Source organism: Syngnathus scovelli, chromosome 6 (genome assembly GCF_024217435.2).
Source record: "Syngnathus scovelli strain Florida chromosome 6, RoL_Ssco_1.2, whole genome shotgun sequence".
Classification (NCBI taxonomy): Eukaryota; Metazoa; Chordata; class Actinopteri; order Syngnathiformes; family Syngnathidae; genus Syngnathus; species Syngnathus scovelli.
In genome coordinates, this window is record NC_090852.1 from 13,378,557 (window position 1) to 13,395,394 (window position 16,838).

The 16,838-nt window shown below is 39.7% G+C and overlaps 3 protein-coding genes across 5 annotated transcripts; 1 reads left to right on the forward strand and 2 right to left on the reverse strand.

Moving 5' to 3' along the window:
- The first annotated feature begins 66 nt into the window (after positions 1 to 66).
- Positions 67 to 3,085, forward strand: endouc (endonuclease, polyU-specific C). The gene is made up of 8 exons (XM_049722308.1): positions 67 to 211; positions 293 to 346; positions 915 to 1,014; positions 1,097 to 1,208; positions 1,340 to 1,461; positions 2,124 to 2,236; positions 2,435 to 2,585; positions 2,654 to 3,085. Exons 1-8 carry the CDS (start codon positions 201 to 203, stop codon positions 2,924 to 2,926), a joined length of 936 nt encoding a protein of 311 aa, XP_049578265.1. The 5' UTR covers positions 67 to 200; the 3' UTR covers positions 2,927 to 3,085.
- Positions 3,086 to 4,027: 942 nt separating this feature from the next.
- On the reverse strand, positions 4,028 to 11,603 carry pla2g15 (phospholipase A2, group XV). Its single transcript, XM_049722306.2, has 7 exons — positions 11,249 to 11,603; positions 9,497 to 9,653; positions 7,995 to 8,113; positions 6,977 to 7,075; positions 6,664 to 6,888; positions 5,949 to 6,061; positions 4,028 to 5,534 (listed from the first exon to the last, which is right to left on the reverse strand). The coding sequence occupies exons 1-7, from the start codon at positions 11,394 to 11,396 to the stop codon at positions 5,139 to 5,141; spliced, it is 1,257 nt and encodes a 418-aa protein (XP_049578263.1). The 5' UTR covers positions 11,397 to 11,603; the 3' UTR covers positions 4,028 to 5,138.
- Positions 11,604 to 11,779: 176 nt separating this feature from the next.
- lcat (lecithin-cholesterol acyltransferase) lies at positions 11,780 to 16,690 on the reverse strand. 3 transcript variants are annotated; one of them, XM_049722303.2, is made up of 9 exons: positions 16,539 to 16,688; positions 16,265 to 16,332; positions 15,952 to 16,180; positions 14,622 to 14,778; positions 14,322 to 14,437; positions 13,986 to 14,081; positions 12,982 to 13,206; positions 12,630 to 12,825; positions 11,780 to 12,326 (listed from the first exon to the last, which is right to left on the reverse strand). In XM_049722303.2, exons 3-9 carry the CDS (start codon positions 16,100 to 16,102, stop codon positions 11,963 to 11,965), a joined length of 1,305 nt encoding a protein of 434 aa, XP_049578260.1. In that variant the 5' UTR covers positions 16,103 to 16,180; positions 16,265 to 16,332; positions 16,539 to 16,688; the 3' UTR covers positions 11,780 to 11,962. The 3 variants fall into 3 exon arrangements, with proteins under 3 accessions (XP_049578260.1, XP_049578261.1, XP_049578262.1); XM_049722304.2 differs by lacking the exon at positions 16,265 to 16,332 and having other exon boundaries at positions 15,952 to 16,212; positions 16,539 to 16,690; XM_049722305.2 differs by lacking the exon at positions 16,265 to 16,332 and having other exon boundaries at positions 16,539 to 16,671.
- Positions 16,691 to 16,838: the final 148 nt, after the last annotated feature.

Genomic DNA, 16,838 nt, shown 5'->3' on the forward strand with positions numbered 1-16,838 from the left:
TGAGGGACAACCCCCTCTGCTGGCCAGCATATGTATTTCTAGTAAGCTTTTTTATTTTTATTTTTTATTTATTTTTTTGCTATGCGCATGCGTATTGGTATAACTTGCAAAGTTGTCCGCTCGGACACGACCCCAGACCCCTGCACAATCTTGGTTGTTCCCTGTACGTACCAGAAGTGAAGTACGAGGAAAAAAGCATCATGACTTGGAGGTTTGTATTTTGGTCTCGATTTTTTTTTCATGCACCTTTTAAAGGGGAGATCATTCTTATGTTTTTTTTTTTTTTTATCAGGATATGTGTAGCCTTCCTCTTTGGAGTCTTCCTCAGTGGACTGAATGCATCCAGGTACTGTACTGCAATTATTATTGACATTTTGTCAGAAGTGACACTTAAGTAGAATTCGCCCCCAGAGATTTGTGTTAATATAAAGTACTTTAAAAAAGTAATCAAGTACAGATTGAAATGTACTTTTTCAGCAAGAGAGTATATTTTTAAACGTCAAAATACCTGTTTTGAAAATGGAGAAAAAAAAGGAAAACCACACAAAATATGTAACTTCTTTTAATACCACTAGTGCTAATACTAGTAACAAATAAGTTACAGTTTGGTTTGTTTGTTTGTTTGTTTGTTTGTTTGTTTGTTTGTTTGTTTGTTTGTTTGTTTGTTTGTTTATCTGTTATACATCATGTCATAGGCTTCGACAGTTGTATTTTGGCAAACTAACAAGTAGAAAATATGGATAACTTGACTTAAAAGTAGAAAATCATAGAAAGAAAAGAAATACCCAAATAAAGCACTGATACCTGAAATAACTATTTGATCACAGTAACAACCTATTTGTACTTGCTAACTTCACCATTTTGTTGTACATGTTTGCAAAACAATATAATGCTGCTGAATATTCCCATGACAGACCGGTATTAAACCAAGAACTTTCCAACCTTTTCAACGAGCTCTGGAGACTGGATACGAATCGAATGACGCCTGGTGTAGATTACACCGTCTCTGTTCAAGTATGTAGACTCCACTGTGATTTTGGTGTGTCTTTTTTTTTCATGTTGATTACAAATACATGTTTCTTTTTGTTTGCGCAAGGGCCGAGCAGAGTTCGTGAGCCCTGGAAGTCAGACTGTACTTGATCATGCTTCTCTGCCGCTTTTCTCCAACGTCAATGAAGTCAAGATGAGCAACATCACCACCATCTCCAGTTAGTGACAACTTTGATACCATCATATTGGGTCAAAAGTGTGAGCGATGATATTGATTCTAGTTTGTGAAAGGAAACTGGGCTCCATGTGGGCGTAAATGTCTAATTCTACTGTATCAATGGCCCTTCAGGGCTTTTGAGGTTGCTGGATAACTACGAGAGGTCCACCGGCGTGGCTGAGCGAGTCACCGCCGTGGAGCGGGTAGAGACCAGCCGCTTCCTGGACGCCATCCTAGAGACAGAAGTCATGAAGGTACAGTTCATACATGGTTGGATGGTCTGTCCATGACTTCCGATCAGGGCTGAATTTTGTGATCAAGGGCCACATTTGGTTTTTAAAATGGACCAGGCAGGTCAATTTTAGATTAGGTTAAAAAAGAAAAAAGTTAAAATTAGATCGTATGTAATCAGCATTAATAATAATAAAAAAACAGTTTTGGAGGAAATGGCTAAATTCATGCAACAAATATTACAGAATGTTCTTTTTGGCCCTCTTGAATGGCTTCTTGGGTGAGGCTGCAGCTGTTTCAGCTTTTCACTGGAAACATTCCTTCACACACAGAGAACAGTAAACATCTGGAACATCTGTGTGCAGATGTGGAATGCTCCGTTCTCTCGGCCTCACTGCAAACTGGACTCGTACCAGTGCTTAAAGAATTTGTGGGAGGGGGCTGACTATCGCTGTCTTTTTTTTCTTATGTAATAGCGCTTGTTTTCATTAGGGTCTCGATTTAACTGAAGCCCACCTCAGTCGTGATTTATTTATTTATTTATTTATTTATTTATTTATTTACTTATTTATTTATGTAACTTATGAAACTTATGTAAATTCTTTATTTATTTATTTATTTATTTATTTATTTATTTATTTATTTATTTATTTATTTATTTATTTATTTATTTATTTATTTGCAGCACACTCACAGATATCTGGTGAGTAAAGGACAGTCTTCTTCTAACTTGAGACAGTTTAAGAATCAGCTGCACCTGATCTGGTTTAACCTCTACCACAGACAGAGGAACACTGGGTAAGAGTATGATCTCATGCATATTTTGAGACATAGAGTGAATTTGGATGCTTTATGTGGAGTAAGCTCAGGTATGTTGAGATGTCATTAAACCCTGTAGCTGTCTACTATGTTGCCTGGCTAAAAAAACAAAAAAAAATTAAAGGGACACCCAAAATATTTGGAATTTACAACTCATGTTTGGAATCATTTTTGCAGGCCTGACTCCTGCGGCTTTGAGCATGTGTTTGTTGGAGAGATCAAATCTAGCAGTGAAATCACAGGCTTCCATAACTGGATCCAGTTCTACATGCAGGAAAAGGGCAGTCTGTTGGACTACAAAGGCTACAAGGCTAGACAGCAGGACTTGGTACGTCACAATAGTCTGTCTCTCGTCGCTATGGCCGTCACGTGACCAAACGCTCGCGTCCCTCTTAGCCCGACGAGGACGACCATGTCATGAGCCTCCAGTTCAGCTGGCACAGCGTCCTCAAACCCGTTGGCAGCTCCTTCATCGGCACCAGCCCCGAGTTCGAGATGGCCCTCTTCACCGTTATCTTCCTCATGAACACGGAGAGAAGCACCACGGTACTGGTCAACATCGACCAGTGTCAAATGGAGCTGATGGTTGTCCGACACGGACGCTCCCTCGGCACCGCCTACCCCAAACTTCTCAGCAGCAACAGTAGACACATTAGGCAGCAGGCGTAATGATCTTCTGATTTTAATTCAGCTTTACTGTACTCTACAGTGTCCCACTGAGATGGTATAGCTCTTCTCGGGAGACCAGGCCGAACAATAATAAAAATAGACTGAAATGTAATGTGTTATAAAACTGATTTAACCATTAAAGGTTTAGCAATAAAACAAGCATGTAGGCTTTTCTTTTCTTGCTTATATTTTCAGTTCATTCACAGTAACACCACATTTTTGTGAACATCACTTGCTGCTTAGTGATTCATTTTGTCACGTCTCATCCCCAGCCGTGTTACTATGTGTCTAGGTCGTCATGGTTTCTGTCTGTCTGTGAACTCGCCCCTCCCTTCCTGTGTCAACTCACAAACCATGTACTAATCACAGTCACCTACATCTCGTTACCTGTCTCCTATTTAAGTCCTGTCTGCGTGTCACTTCCGGTCGGGTCATTGTGTTGCCGTTATGTCTTGATGTCTCCATGTCCTGTTGTTTTCTTGTCTCACGTTCCGGTCAGTCAGTCTAGTTCTCGTTTTGTTAAGTCATGTCAGTTTGCCGAGTCTGTCTTTCCCTGATCTAAGCTGCATTTGGTCGCCCTGCTCCAGCCGATCCGTAACACATTTGGCTGCGTGCTTCAATCCCCATTCAGTGACACTGTACAAGTGTGAATGGTTTTCCGGAAATGTGTTCTATGGTAGACCGGGCAACCAGTTAGGGTGCCCAAGAAGTCCTTCTTTTACCTTAAATCAGCTATGCTAGACTGCAGCTCCTTGAAACCCTGATAAAGAGTCACAGAAAATAGATGGCGTTTTGGTGAATGCACCATTTGTAAGTTGCAAGTATTTCTTTCAAAATTGTCAAAAGGCGGCATATGCTAGTATACATAATGTGTATATGTATGTACATATTCATACTGTGTCGTTTTAATTGTTTTAGCAACACTATTGCAACCGTAAAAAGGCTTTGCTTCACAGATTCTCGTGTTTGCGCAAGATAAAATGAAACTGTGGTGCAAACATGCTGCATGGAGTTTGCATGTTCTACCAATGCTTATTTTTCTCCTTTTATATTTGAAATATATTTACTAGAATTTAGGGCACTCAAAATGAAACACAGAAATCATTTATATAATAAACAATTTATCACTGGCAGTACTTAATTGACTGTTCAGTCAGGTAATACAATCACTCCAGTTAGACGTCATTTCCACGAGCACAATCACCTTTGGAGAAGCACAACACTTGATTGTCTTGAGACAAAAAAATCATCTCAAATTGCGATAGAAAATAAAAGGCAGCATGCAAAGGCTTAATGTCATTGGATTTCCAACAAAAAAAAAAAAACATGCCATGTTCTGTCAAATCAATTTCATACAAATCAACCAGGTAGACAATATTTTAGTTTGACAAGCCAACCCAAATATAAAGTCTTTAGTGTTTACTGGGATGCGTATAGAATTTAAGCGACAGAACAAAATATTCTTAGACACATATTCCTAGAAATACTTCTTAAAAACAAATATAATAATCAGCAACCAGTGTGTAGTTCATGTTAGATATGAGAAACAATTGGGACCTTAACAGTCCTGACGAACAAAAATAAAAACATGTACTGATATGACAATTGACCCGAATTACCTCAAAAATGAGGTCAGCTTTTCAACATCTGGAAAGTTTCTTCCTAAAAATTGTAATGTTATGATATTCATCATCCCTGATTTAGTGACTATGGAGTGTTGAATCATAAACATAAATCCAAATTTATTTAAAACTGCTGAATTTATAGTATGTCACACTAAATGAACACAAATGTAAAAGGCCACAGAAGCTCCTATAAAAGCAAATCATATTTAAAATTTGGGGAAAACACGATTCAAATTTTTTAAAAATATGGACAAATTTAAGGATCAAATTTGAATGACATATATGCTATATATCCATTCACCTTGCTTTGCCTCCTTGATCAAATTAACTGCACTCGGAATGCCTTCTTGGACAGCTAAAAATGATTTATCCGTAAACATTCTGACGATACAAAATTTATTGACAATTTCTTTAATTTAAAAAAGTACTTGAGCAGCAGCCATTAATTAGATAACACGAATGGATGTTACATGAGGCCACGTTTGCGGCACGTACACACGAGCAAATAACAGAGCAGCTCAAATGACGAGATGAACAGCACAATGGACCAGACGAGTTTTTCTGTATGTTGGTAAACTTGCCGCAGTCTAGAAGAGCACCTTCTTGATGTAGGCCACGGTGGAGACGTTGAGCAGCATGTTGACGTGCTCGTTCCCAGGAAGCTCGTGCAAGGTGACCGGCTGTTTCTGCCTCCCCACCCAGCGTTTGCACTGCATGGCGCTCAGCAGGTTGACTGTCCCGTCGCCCTCGCCCATCACCACGGTGGGCTCCACGTCGGGGAACTTGGAGTTGTACTGGAAGGATTCCGAGGTGGGAACACCCGAGCCGTACAAGCAGTGGACGGGCACGCCTGGCGGTGTGAGGTCAAAGAGCAGCGACTCCGTATCCTGACGCATCAGCCAGCCATCTTCGAAACCGAGGTCAAAGTATAGTTGCTTGTAGTCCATCACGGTATAGTTTTTGGTGGGGGTCTGGATCAAAACCTACATATGGATGGATCCGAGTATTAGGTTGGTAGGACTCTTTCTTTGGTGACACAATAGGCGGACTCCCAGAATTCTCATTCTTTCAGATCTTTGTTTTCTCTTAAAAGGAAAATGTGGAAAGGCGAACTTCTATTTACTGTCATTGTATTTACTATGTCATTATTTTGTTCTACTCTTAACGTTAACTTCTGATACCTGATTGCATAGTTGAGGTATTTGTGTCGGGTGGTGTCTCACGAGTCAACCACTGTGTTCACGGGTTATAAGGAATGCTTTAAATGTTTTTACGAGGACTGGCTTTTTTTTCCATTACGCCCTGTGCCATAGAAGCAGCAGATTGTTGTGACAACGTCGTCACACAAGTGTGGTGAGTTTTTCGAGCTCAAATGATTAATAAACAAGCGCGCACACCTTATCTTTAGGCCAGGTGTGGGAATAAGGAAGGAGCCAAGAGGTGGACACGGCTGTACGTTGCTGAGTGCGGATCTTCAGCGGTCTGATGACAGGGATGTTGTTATTGTCGCCTGCAACACAAACAGAAAAAGCCACCTTTGAGGAACTGGACGGAGACAGAGAGGAACAAAAGTAAGGAGAAATGTGCCTTAGTCAAACCGTGAGTGGTGTATTGAATCATCTGATATGTTGGGTGGTGTGTCACGAGTCAATAATTGATTTTTTTTTTTTTTATTCTCAAACAGGCAAACCCAGTGAGTATTGTAAGCACACACAAAGGTGAGTTGGAGGAGGGTAACATCTAAAACATGCAGGATAGCAGCTTTCGAGGACTGGGTTTGGTGATCCCTGGTTTTAGAGACTCCAATTACCCTAACATGATTTTTTTTTTTTTTTAATGCCGGATAAAATCGAGGAACCCCAAGAAGAAGAAAAAAAATATATATGTCAGACAAGTATGGTGCAGATATACAAACGAAGGCCAGAGTTAAGACTCGAAACCCAAAAGCTCAGAACTGGCAGATGCGCTAAGGATTAGACTTGGCACCTCTTCATTATTTACAAATTCTCATAAAATATAACAGCTAATAATAACTGTAGCAGCGGTTCAAACTGTCATAGTGGTCTGGTACCACCCCCCGCCCAAAAAAAAGTGAACAGTTTCTTCTCTCACCAGAGGTGATCACACGCAGTGTCTTGGCCACGCCAGCCCACGGCGCTCCCAGAGCGATGAACGCTTTAATGTGTTTGTCTTTCCAGGCTTGAGGTTGCTGGTTGAGGAAGTACAACATGTACATGTTGCCCATACTGTGGGCAATCAAAACCACGGGCCCGCCCGCGTTCTTCGCCATCTCCTCGATCATTTTCCGTAATGCCAGGAAGTAATCCTTGTTCTCATCTGTGAAGAAAGCAATGAGGCATCTCGGAAGTCAAAATTGAGGAGCTGATGGGCAAGTTGCTCACGTAAGTGTGTGTGTTGTGCTTACTGGGTGCTTTCCTCCAATCATAGGGGGCACCTCTCACGTCATCACCTCGAGTGTAGCCCCAGTCCACCAGTGCCTGTGCGATATTAAAGAAATACATCCCTAAAAGGCAGAAGAGGGGACAAACTGCTTTTAGTGGTATGGAAGCATTGGTATCTTTTCAAAGGCATTTTACTTCAAAGCAGTCAGTTCATCTAGACACAAAAAGATGCTCAGAGTTGAAGATAGTGTTTCCTTGTTTAAAAGCCACAGTGAGATTGTTTAATTAAATCGTCAAGGAAAGACAATGGATGCAATGAGTTGAGTAGATCACATCACGCTTATCAAGATTGTCGCATGTGATTAAGCAGCACAGACAATGACCGTTTTTAAACAGCTCAGTAATGCAATCACAAATCAGTGTGTTTGCATGTGTGTGTGTGTATTCAATACTTATCACAGTCCGACAGACTCCATCAACGTGATGCGAAATACATCAATATAACATCAATATAAAGTTGCAATATTGCCCCGATGCTCTTTTACAAAAACAATAAGATACTTGTTTTTTTGTATAAAATAACATAACTGCACCATTTCACAAAAACAATAATAATTTTAATTTGTTATAAAATAACAAATGAAGGCAATTTCAGCTACAGCACATGATGTTAAACGAATGTTCTATTTTACACTCGTGCAACAGTTTACCAGGCAGCCGAAGTGGTAAATCCGGGTCCAGAAAGTAAAAACGCTACTGCAGTTTGGCTTGCAAGCTCCCTGAGAAGAGGCTCCTGTGGTTCAAGGCAAACTGTGGCAGGCTTTTTTGTTTTCTGGACCTGAATTTGCCACCTCTGACATATTGTGAATTACAAGGACAACCGCAACATGTTTCGTCAGTGGACGTCTTGTAGGCTGACAATTTTAGGCAGAAGCAAATATGGCCGTACATAACGTTCTTGCTTCTGGTCCAGCCATTCATTTTATATCACGCGCACAGTACTGTTGATAAATGATGAAACTTTTATTCTTCCACACTCACCCACACCCTGTTTATTAGGGTCCAGATACTCCATCGAGGACGTTAGGCCAAATCCCGGCACGCTGATGTTCACCCCGGGAGGCGATGAGGTGGTGTGTGTGGTTCTGTTGTAGATCAGCCTGCAAAACACACACAAACACACACACACACGATATGAAAAACAAGCCCTTATGTAGATACTAATTCCGCATTTGTGGTGAAAGACGTCACAAGAAGACAGGTTGACTGCATTTGCATCACCTTTTCTGACAACATGTTCCGTTTTTTTTGGCCTTTACTTCTGTTTCTGATTTGTGCTACTACAAGAAACATCGTTTCCTGCACAGCTGGGCTCAGATCTGTCTATGGGCATCTAAAAATATTTCTCAACTAAAAATAGTTGTGAGAGAGACAAAAACATTTTAAATAAATAGATGAGTCATACAATATTGTATAGCTGCACCAAACAAATGGAATGCAAAATTGCTCTTTTGAGGGACTAATAAAAGTTATGAAATCATAAACATTCTGAATAATATTAATAATAATATTCTGGTTTGCTTTTTCTGCGCCCCTGACTTACATACTTGTTTTTGGCTTCACCCATGCCTCAATCAAACTGAACCTTGACACATTCAATGTTGATGATTTACCCTAAAAATTGAAATTGTTTTAGAATGCATGACACAGCAATTCCAAGATTACCGATTAATCTGCAGCGGGAAGGTTGTTTAGCCTCACACATGCTTTCTTTAATAATCTTAAATAATAATCATTTTAAATGTAGTTTTTAGCAGTTTTTGTGAATGTATTTTCAAGTGTTAAAGATTGCCTTGAGCTTTGTTTGCATCAGCTCTCATTGGGAAAAGTGACCTTTGGAAGGATGAATGATTTGTGTCAACAAGACCAGCACAGCTAGTACATACAACCATTCAAAACATGTTTAAAAATCAATTTGGAATCTTCCACTTCATCTCACGAAACAAAAGTAAAGAAAAGCAGGATGGTCGGGGTTTAAGTTCCAAACGATCTGAATTGATTTATACTTGGAATGGAAATTTGGCAATTTAAAACGACATCAATTATAATACAGGGGAGGTGACATCAACCTTAATTCTATCAGATTTTTACATTTATTTTACCCACACAGCACTAGAACATGAACAACACTAAAAACTGCGTGGAATTGATTGTGTAGAACGCTAAATTAGTGGAACCGGTTTAATTTGTGGCATCAGAAAGCTTGTAACACAATTTACTTGAGTTATCAAATAAATTTTCCATCTTGACATGCCAGTCCTCCCATGCAGCATCCCAAACATGCTTTTTTTTCCCCCTCTGTTTATGTTTTTAAGGAAAAAAAAACTAATCAAACGACAACTCGTACTCAAACAGCTCATAATTTGGGATACTTGCAAGTCAAGGTACCAGTGTACTCATATCTATTAAAGAATGAGTGCAAAAGCAAGAATTTAGAAAAGTAAGCTTTGGATAGCAGCGTATTTCATTGATAGGTACCATACCTTATGTTGTCCATCCAACAGTCAATGGCAACGGGCGCAAGTTGCTCCAGGCTGAGCCATAAAGTAAAGAAGGAGTCTGTCTTCTTGTAACAAATGTAATGAACCACACTGGGTTTATCCAGCTTGGCCTCCAGTTGGTTTCCCAGGTCTCCCGGAACTGCAATCATCCAACAGACACATATAAGGTGTTGACAAAGTGCACTCCATATTTACAAAAGAAATGGTATGCAAAGGGCATATTATGATGATATTGACCAAGATGATCAAGCATGTCAGTAATATGTTAAAAGCAAAGCAACAACTTTTTATTTCATGGAAAAAAATATTAATGTCAGCCCTTTTTCACATTTGGAATTATATACAGCAGCAAGCAAACTTCATTTTCATGCATGTGCAAGATCTTGTCTGAATTTTGGATGGTGCTCAAAAGATGTACTTTATCCAGCAGCTATTTTATCATGCAACGTGTTGTTTGGATGTCTCCAGCTACAGATTGTTTTCTGAGTTCGCATTGACATTTGACCATTGATGGCCATTTTGACTCATAAACAACATATGTATTGTTTTGCCTCAAAAACAAAACATTGGTCGTTCATTTTCAACTGTTAGCTAACAATCAGTCACATATATTTCTTCATCAAGAAAAGTTTGGTTTAGGTCAAAAACATGGGAAAAGATCGGTTTGTGTAAAAAAAAAACCCCAATGTTGCGAAAGTAGTCTGAAACATTCCGAAACTAATTCAGTGGAGGAGGATGATACATGAATGATTGCCCAAACTTCAACCATTGACAAAAATGATGGAATCACGTACTTGTCACAAAACTTGTCCACTACTGCCTTTGCTCAGCCCATTTATGTCATTGAGTATATAGTTTTTTTCCTTAATTTACTCGAGTGTTTCTTATCTACAAAAAGTTGCCCCTTTTCTCTCATGTCTGTGATCTGACTTTTTTTTTCTACAAATTTAAACATCTGAATGAACATCCTCTGAGACTGGTGAGTTCCCCCCCTTTTTTTTTTTTTTGGGTGTGCTTATCAACAGTGTGTAGCAGCCAGACAAACTGTTACCCTGACCTCATGTCAACAGAATAAGTACACACGAGATAAGGTTTCCACTACTCAACCACAGTTGATCAAGTGCGTACGGAGAACAAGGAGGATAGAATGGTAATGGTGTTTAAATTGGATTACTGTATAAACCTGCAATGAAAAGAGTCACATGACGTATCATGCAATTAAATGACGGGATTGGCTCAAATTTCCCCGAGGAATCTGATTGGCTGCATAAAAACTATCTCGTGATATCGCTGTAAACAGACGTCTCCAAATATAGAAAACGAGAGCACAAAATGTTTTACTTGCACCTTTTAATTTTCAGTGACTTTGTCTAATACAATTCGTAATGGTACGAAATGCACATAAACGTTGGACGCAATCCGTCGATGCTATATGCAATAAAAAGTGTTAAGAAAACGACTGGAGTCGCACTTCTGCAGTTCTACGTGATGCAAATATAATTGTAAAAACGAGTGGCGATGTCCGCTTAAAGTTAGTCGAAACGATTATTTTACAAATCTAGATCGGTTAGTGCTTGCGTAACCACAAAATGTTGACAGGATCTGAAAAGAAAACAACAGAAATTTTTCCTCACCCCTTTACTGTTTGGTAATTCTCTCGTTAGTCAAATGTTGACATTCAACAGCGGTGTAAACAAAGCCAGTGTAAAGCAGGGAAGTAGAGTAAACACTTACCGAGGACCACCGGAGGTCTCGGAGACTGGCACGGCTTGTTCCCCGCACATTTTCCCACAGGTTTGCAGGAGCTCCTTCCAGAAAACAGGCACAATAGCAAAGCGACACTGAGAAGCGAGAAGGCGGTCACCCGCGGTCTACCATCCATGACTTCCGATGTCTCATAGCCGAAGAGCCATTTAGCTTTTCTTCAAAGATGCTAGCCGACGAAGTAACTTCTCCTGTCTCGTTTGTCGACCCTTTAATAGTTGGTGTTGTTTGCGTAGAAGATGATGATGACGCGGTCACGAGATTCAAAGCAGAAGGGAGAGCAATCTCATCTGGTAACGCAACCTCAGTCAAGGCCGAAGTCATCGAGCTCAGATGAGTCGAACCGTAACACTGCTTTTTGCTCCGTCACGAAATTACATCTTGGATTTACAGTGGATAGCACAGTAAAACTGAATGTCTTCTTGGTAGCTACAGCTACAACACGTTTAGCATATTAAATAATTAAAAGCAAATCAAAATTTCACAAAAAACCCTCTAAAATGCCAATTAAAAGAACATCTTTATTCACAACAAAAAATCATATGTTGAAAACTTCAACGTTCAGAGTACTTATAGGGATATTTTTTTAATAAACTTGAGGTCAGGCATGCACAATTCATTGTTGTTGCTATTCCCAGGCCTGCTGCACGTGTTTTTTAATCAATATAACTTGAAAATAGTTTGCTATATCTGGCCAGACCTGACATCAACTTCTTTGGGCAGATCTGATTTCCCCTCTAAAATTTGCTGAATTTGATTGAACACCTTTTCATTGAATACAATATCCAAGTGTGGCAACCCCCTGTATTCCGTAACGTGCACAGGCTTCTCCTGCTGCCCGGCCCAATTTTTGCAAAGACTCATGCTTCGGCTGCCCACGGAGTCATCCCCATCGTCGTAAATAAAGTCTATGGGGTCTGCGTTGGGAAACCCCTCATCGTAAATATACGTGACTGGAGTGGGTAGTCCGACGCCGTACATACACCACACCTCAACACCAGGTGGGCGGAGATCAGCAGTCAGGTTCTTCGAGTCTTCGCTCATGTACCTGAAACCAACCAAATGTTAGTCAGCTGTCAGATAGTTGATTTGATTTTTCCTTAACTTCTACTGGTGATGATATGGAAGGGTACGTGACATTTTTGGTTTGCGATTACAAATGATGAAAATGCAGGATAATCACAACTGCTTCATAATTGCAATTTTGGATGAATGTGTCAGGCATCTCCAAATCAAAAAGAGAATACTTCACAATACAAATGCATATGAAATCAATGTTGGTCTGCAGAACATTTTAAACTGAACTGGATGAAGTTAACATCGAAAAATGTCATGTACAGTGTGAATTTACCAGCCATCCTCAAAATTGATGTCTTGGAAAAAGCGCTGGTAGTCCTGTGTCGTGTAGTTGAAATTTGGTGTTGATATGAAAACGTGGTCCTTTGGCCACGCCTTCTCTGTTGGGAGCATCCATGGATTCGTTGTAGTCATCCTTTGCTCCTCTCGGATCTTAATGTTGGAAATCATTGGGAGGCCGTCATTTTCTCCTAAAAAAAAACAAATCAAAACTTAGTTTTTAAACAGAACCTGTACTCCACTACAACATATGCCATTTATTTCTGTGGTGTGCATCACATTATTCAGATTGAAAATTTTTAATTTGACTGACAAGGGAAAACACTGAAATGCATGCCATCCAGTACCTGATCCCATGACTCTGAGTACTTTAACAGCGCCCCCCCATGGAGCCGCGAGGGAAATGAAGCCCCGAATGTACTTGTCCTTCCAGTCCTGAGGCTGATGGTTGAGAAAGTAGAGGACGTAGTGGCAGCCCATGCTATGTGCCAATAAGTAAACAGGCCCCTGGTGCTGCTCATACATCTGTTCTACCAGCTCCTGCAACTTCATGAGATACTCTACGTTCTCATCTGTCAGAGGGCGAGAAAAGGACATCTACATTCATCCATCCATTGTTGTTGCACAGACTCCTGTTTTGTTTAGTTGTTTTTTAGAAAAAGATTCACAACTTGAAATATAATTAACATTTTTCAAATGATGTGACTTATCTTAAAAGTTTTTCTTAAATTTTCTTAAAACTCTCCAGTAGCACAGTTTAAATTTGACTTGATTTGAAATGAGACAGCAATAAAAAAAAAAAAAAGTATTTTATATTCTCTGCTTTCGTCACACAAATTCGTCAGTAGACTGGAGGTGCGTTCAATGTCCACTCACAAAGTAGGACATCTCAAAATTATGTTGAAAACAGCCATGACTACACTGCAGCGGGAATGTGGAAACATTTTATAATTTATTTGATGAACCAAAATCAGAACAGTCGTAGGGCCAGCTACTCTGGGAACCTGGGCGCATTTTTAATCTGCAGGGGCAGTATGGTTGTTTTTGTTTGATCTGGCGGAGCTGCTGCTTAGAGAATTGGATGAGCAGGAGTGAATGGAGAACACCACTTTCGGGTATTTTGGGTGAAAAATCCTAACCCTAAAATTTCCAAAAAATGATTTAGATATGATATGGCTCCTTTACGTCATCCATACTCTCGGGGTGTGGCTACATACAAAGTATATAGCTCATTTTTAAATACAAAGTAAAAAATAACACAGCATCAAATGCCAATATTTTCTGATGATCATCTTACAACCCTCATATAATTGATATAGTGTGGTCTATGCCATAATGTTTAACCACTTACTCGGAGTTAATCTCCAATCATACGGGGCTCCACGGACAGTCTCATTCCGAGTGTAGCCAATGTTGACTAAATGCTGCACCATAGTGTGAAAATAACCTGCAAAACACAGAGCATCTCGTAACTGCAATATTACCCTTATGGAAATAAATACATCTCACAGTTTCATTTCAAAATAATGCACACAATCAATTCATTTCTTTTTCCGTCTGTAGACTTTACAGAACATCAATATAAATGTTGACGTATGCTCTACAAATGTCAGTAGGAAATGTGATTTTTTATGACTTTAATCTTTATAAATATCCACAATTTGACCAACAGATTCATGCATCTCACCAGCCAATTTGCTATTGTCGAGAAACTCAATGGGATAGGTTTGTCCAAACCCTGGCACCCGCACCTGCACCCCTGGCGAGTTGAATGATCGTCTTGCTGTCCTGTTGTAAACAAGTCTGAACGCAGACATGTGTTTCAGACACACACACTCTAATAGGACTCCAGCAATAAAAATATCAAAATAATTTTCCAATGTCATTGATCTCGGGGAGCAGCAAAAAATTAATCATCAACTATTTTCCGACAGTATTTTCCGTGTGTGAGCGGAGAATAGATGAAACGCATATGGGTCAGTGTTACCTAATGTTATCGATCCAGCAATCGACACCAATGGGCATGAACATGTTGAGGTCAAGCCACAAGGGGAACCAGTGATCTGTTTTCTTGTAGCACATCCAGTGGGCCAGCTGCTGCTTGTCTATCTTAGCTTCCAGACGGTTGCCCAAGTTTCCTGGAACTGCAAAAACAAGTCTGAGTCTCTGAGATGAGCATATAAAACGGCCAAAAACAAGTCCCGTTTAGACTCCCAATAATATTTGTTTTGCTGACAGTGTAACAGAAAATGTAGAGGATACAAATGCAACATCGTGATAGCATAGAGTCCATGCGTTGAAAATGTACATATTAATCAACTAATGTAGTTCATTTAGTTTAAACTCATGACTCAACATGTAAATGAACAGCTTGGCCACAAACATTTAGTCAGTGTTGAGGTTTGTTTCACTAAACAAACAACCGTGTGGGCCCCAAGCTCACAGCGCTTACCTCTGGCACACTACCACCCACATGATGTCCAGAAAGTACCTTATGATCTAATCTAATCTCTTTACAATGGGATCTTCAAAATGGAACACCTGAAAACTAGTGCTATTTGAATTTCAATTCTTCAGATTCATAGACTTGTGCATTGTGAGCATCTTAAGGGTTGTTTAAGCTTTTCTATTGACTTCTTTCAGAGACAGACATGCATTTTATTACTGGACTGCATGCATGATTTGGTAAAGTGGGAAAAAGTTAGCAAACAAACAAACAAATTTATAAACAAACCTCACTCAGGTCAATGAATAATTGATAATTGCCATCTTTAATTCCAATAGTATTGCAGTGATTTCCCTGAGTTCCTGCCTGACTTCCTGTTTCCTGACACTTTCTGTCTTGAGGCTATTTGAGGGCAACAATCTTGCCATGAATAACAAAAATCAACATGCAATAAATGAGACTCCTCAACTCATTTCAATTGACATCAATATGCCACAAGATAGTGGCAGAGCACTATTTTTATCCAAATGCAACTCCTCAACTCACTTCAACAAGTATGAACAATGCAAAGTTAATAAATACTCTTAAAACAGTGGTTTAAAAAAAAAAAATCTTTTTTTTTTTTTAATGGGTTGGTTTTTCTTTTTTCTTTTTGCAAAATCAGCAAAAATCGACCCAACTTCCTGGGTCGGTTCTATTTTTAACCCAGCGAGTTTAAAGGGGAATGAAGGGAACTATTTTGCGTGAAAACACTTTTTTTTTTAAATTGTGCCAAGTTCTCAAACAACTGACAGCATGAATGGATTTTTACTTTTTATAAATGCAGTACATTTCAGTGTCCTGTACTTTTCACAGTGGAAGGTTCACTTACCAATGATGAGTGGAGGTGTGGTGTTGCTACGGTTTTGAGGTTTCAAATCGGGAGGGAAGACAACATTGAGGATCCAGAAACATGAGGTGTGATGAAGCCCCAGCAAAAGTCCAACAGTCAGCAAAGGCCAACTTTGTCCTAGGGAGCCCATTGTTCTTTAGTGTTCTTTCTTCCGGCTGCAATGTTGGCCGATGTCTCTTCTTGGGCTTGGCAACACTGCTGGCAGGGGCTTTGTTGGAAAAAAAAAACAGGGGAAAAAAACTGACAAAAAAATAATAATAATAATAAACAAAGTTAATAAAATAACAATAACCTTGCGAACAGTTTGTGGGCAGCCTTAGTTGTTCTGGTTTGCGGGATGGCTGATGAATCCAACTGTGGCTTAATCACGCACACACACGCCGACGCACGCACAAACGCATACGCACGCACAAGGACAAATAAATGAGTGGCGTTTTCATTGCACTATTGATTTTCACCTATTTATTTACGCACTGTTGGTTCTGACAAGATTACGGGAAAAGAATATCGTAATTGTTTCATGCGTCATTCTACAGCAGTTTATAAAACTTGACATGATGACTTACTGAAGACGCAACGTGAGGAAGGTGACTTGCAGAAGTTTTAATGCGGTACTTGCTGTCCCCTTGGTAGAATGAGTCCAAATGACAGTAGAGAAGAGTGTATGAACCCTCACCACTTTCCCCGTAGCTGCTGTTGCCTTCAGGGTACTCCCACAATTTCCCTTTTCATCAATATTCGTGCGTGGACGTGATTCAGTAGAAAGTTTCATTATGTTGTCCAGCGTGTATTTAATGCTCAATAAATTTCATTTATATGCTGATCACAAACTGTCTTTGAATTACCTGAACACATTTTAAACTCAG

Coding starts and splice junctions, on each gene's coding strand:
- lcat (XM_049722304.2), bottom strand. CDS start 16,102: ATGGGCTCCCTAGGACAAAGTTGGCCTTTGCTGACTGTTGGACTTTTG. Junction 13,207..13,985: donor TGATTGGAGATTAACTCCGA/GTAAGTGGTTAA, acceptor GCCCTCTGACAG/ATGAGAACGTAGAGTATCTC. Junction 12,327..12,629: donor ATCAATTTTGAGGATGGCTG/GTAAATTCACAC, acceptor GGTTGGTTTCAG/GTACATGAGCGAAGACTCGA.
- pla2g15 (XM_049722306.2), bottom strand. CDS start 11,396: ATGGATGGTAGACCGCGGGTGACCGCCTTCTCGCTTCTCAGTGTCGCT. Junction 6,889..6,976: donor TGATTGGAGGAAAGCACCCA/GTAAGCACAACA, acceptor CTTTCTTCACAG/ATGAGAACAAGGATTACTTC. Junction 5,535..5,948: donor ACACCTGGCCTAAAGATAAG/GTGTGCGCGCTT, acceptor ATCCATATGTAG/GTTTTGATCCAGACCCCCAC.
- endouc (XM_049722308.1), top strand. Junction 1,462..2,123: donor TAGAGACAGAAGTCATGAAG/GTACAGTTCATA, acceptor ATTTATTTGCAG/CACACTCACAGATATCTGGT. Junction 2,586..2,653: donor AGGCTAGACAGCAGGACTTG/GTACGTCACAAT, acceptor CGTCCCTCTTAG/CCCGACGAGGACGACCATGT.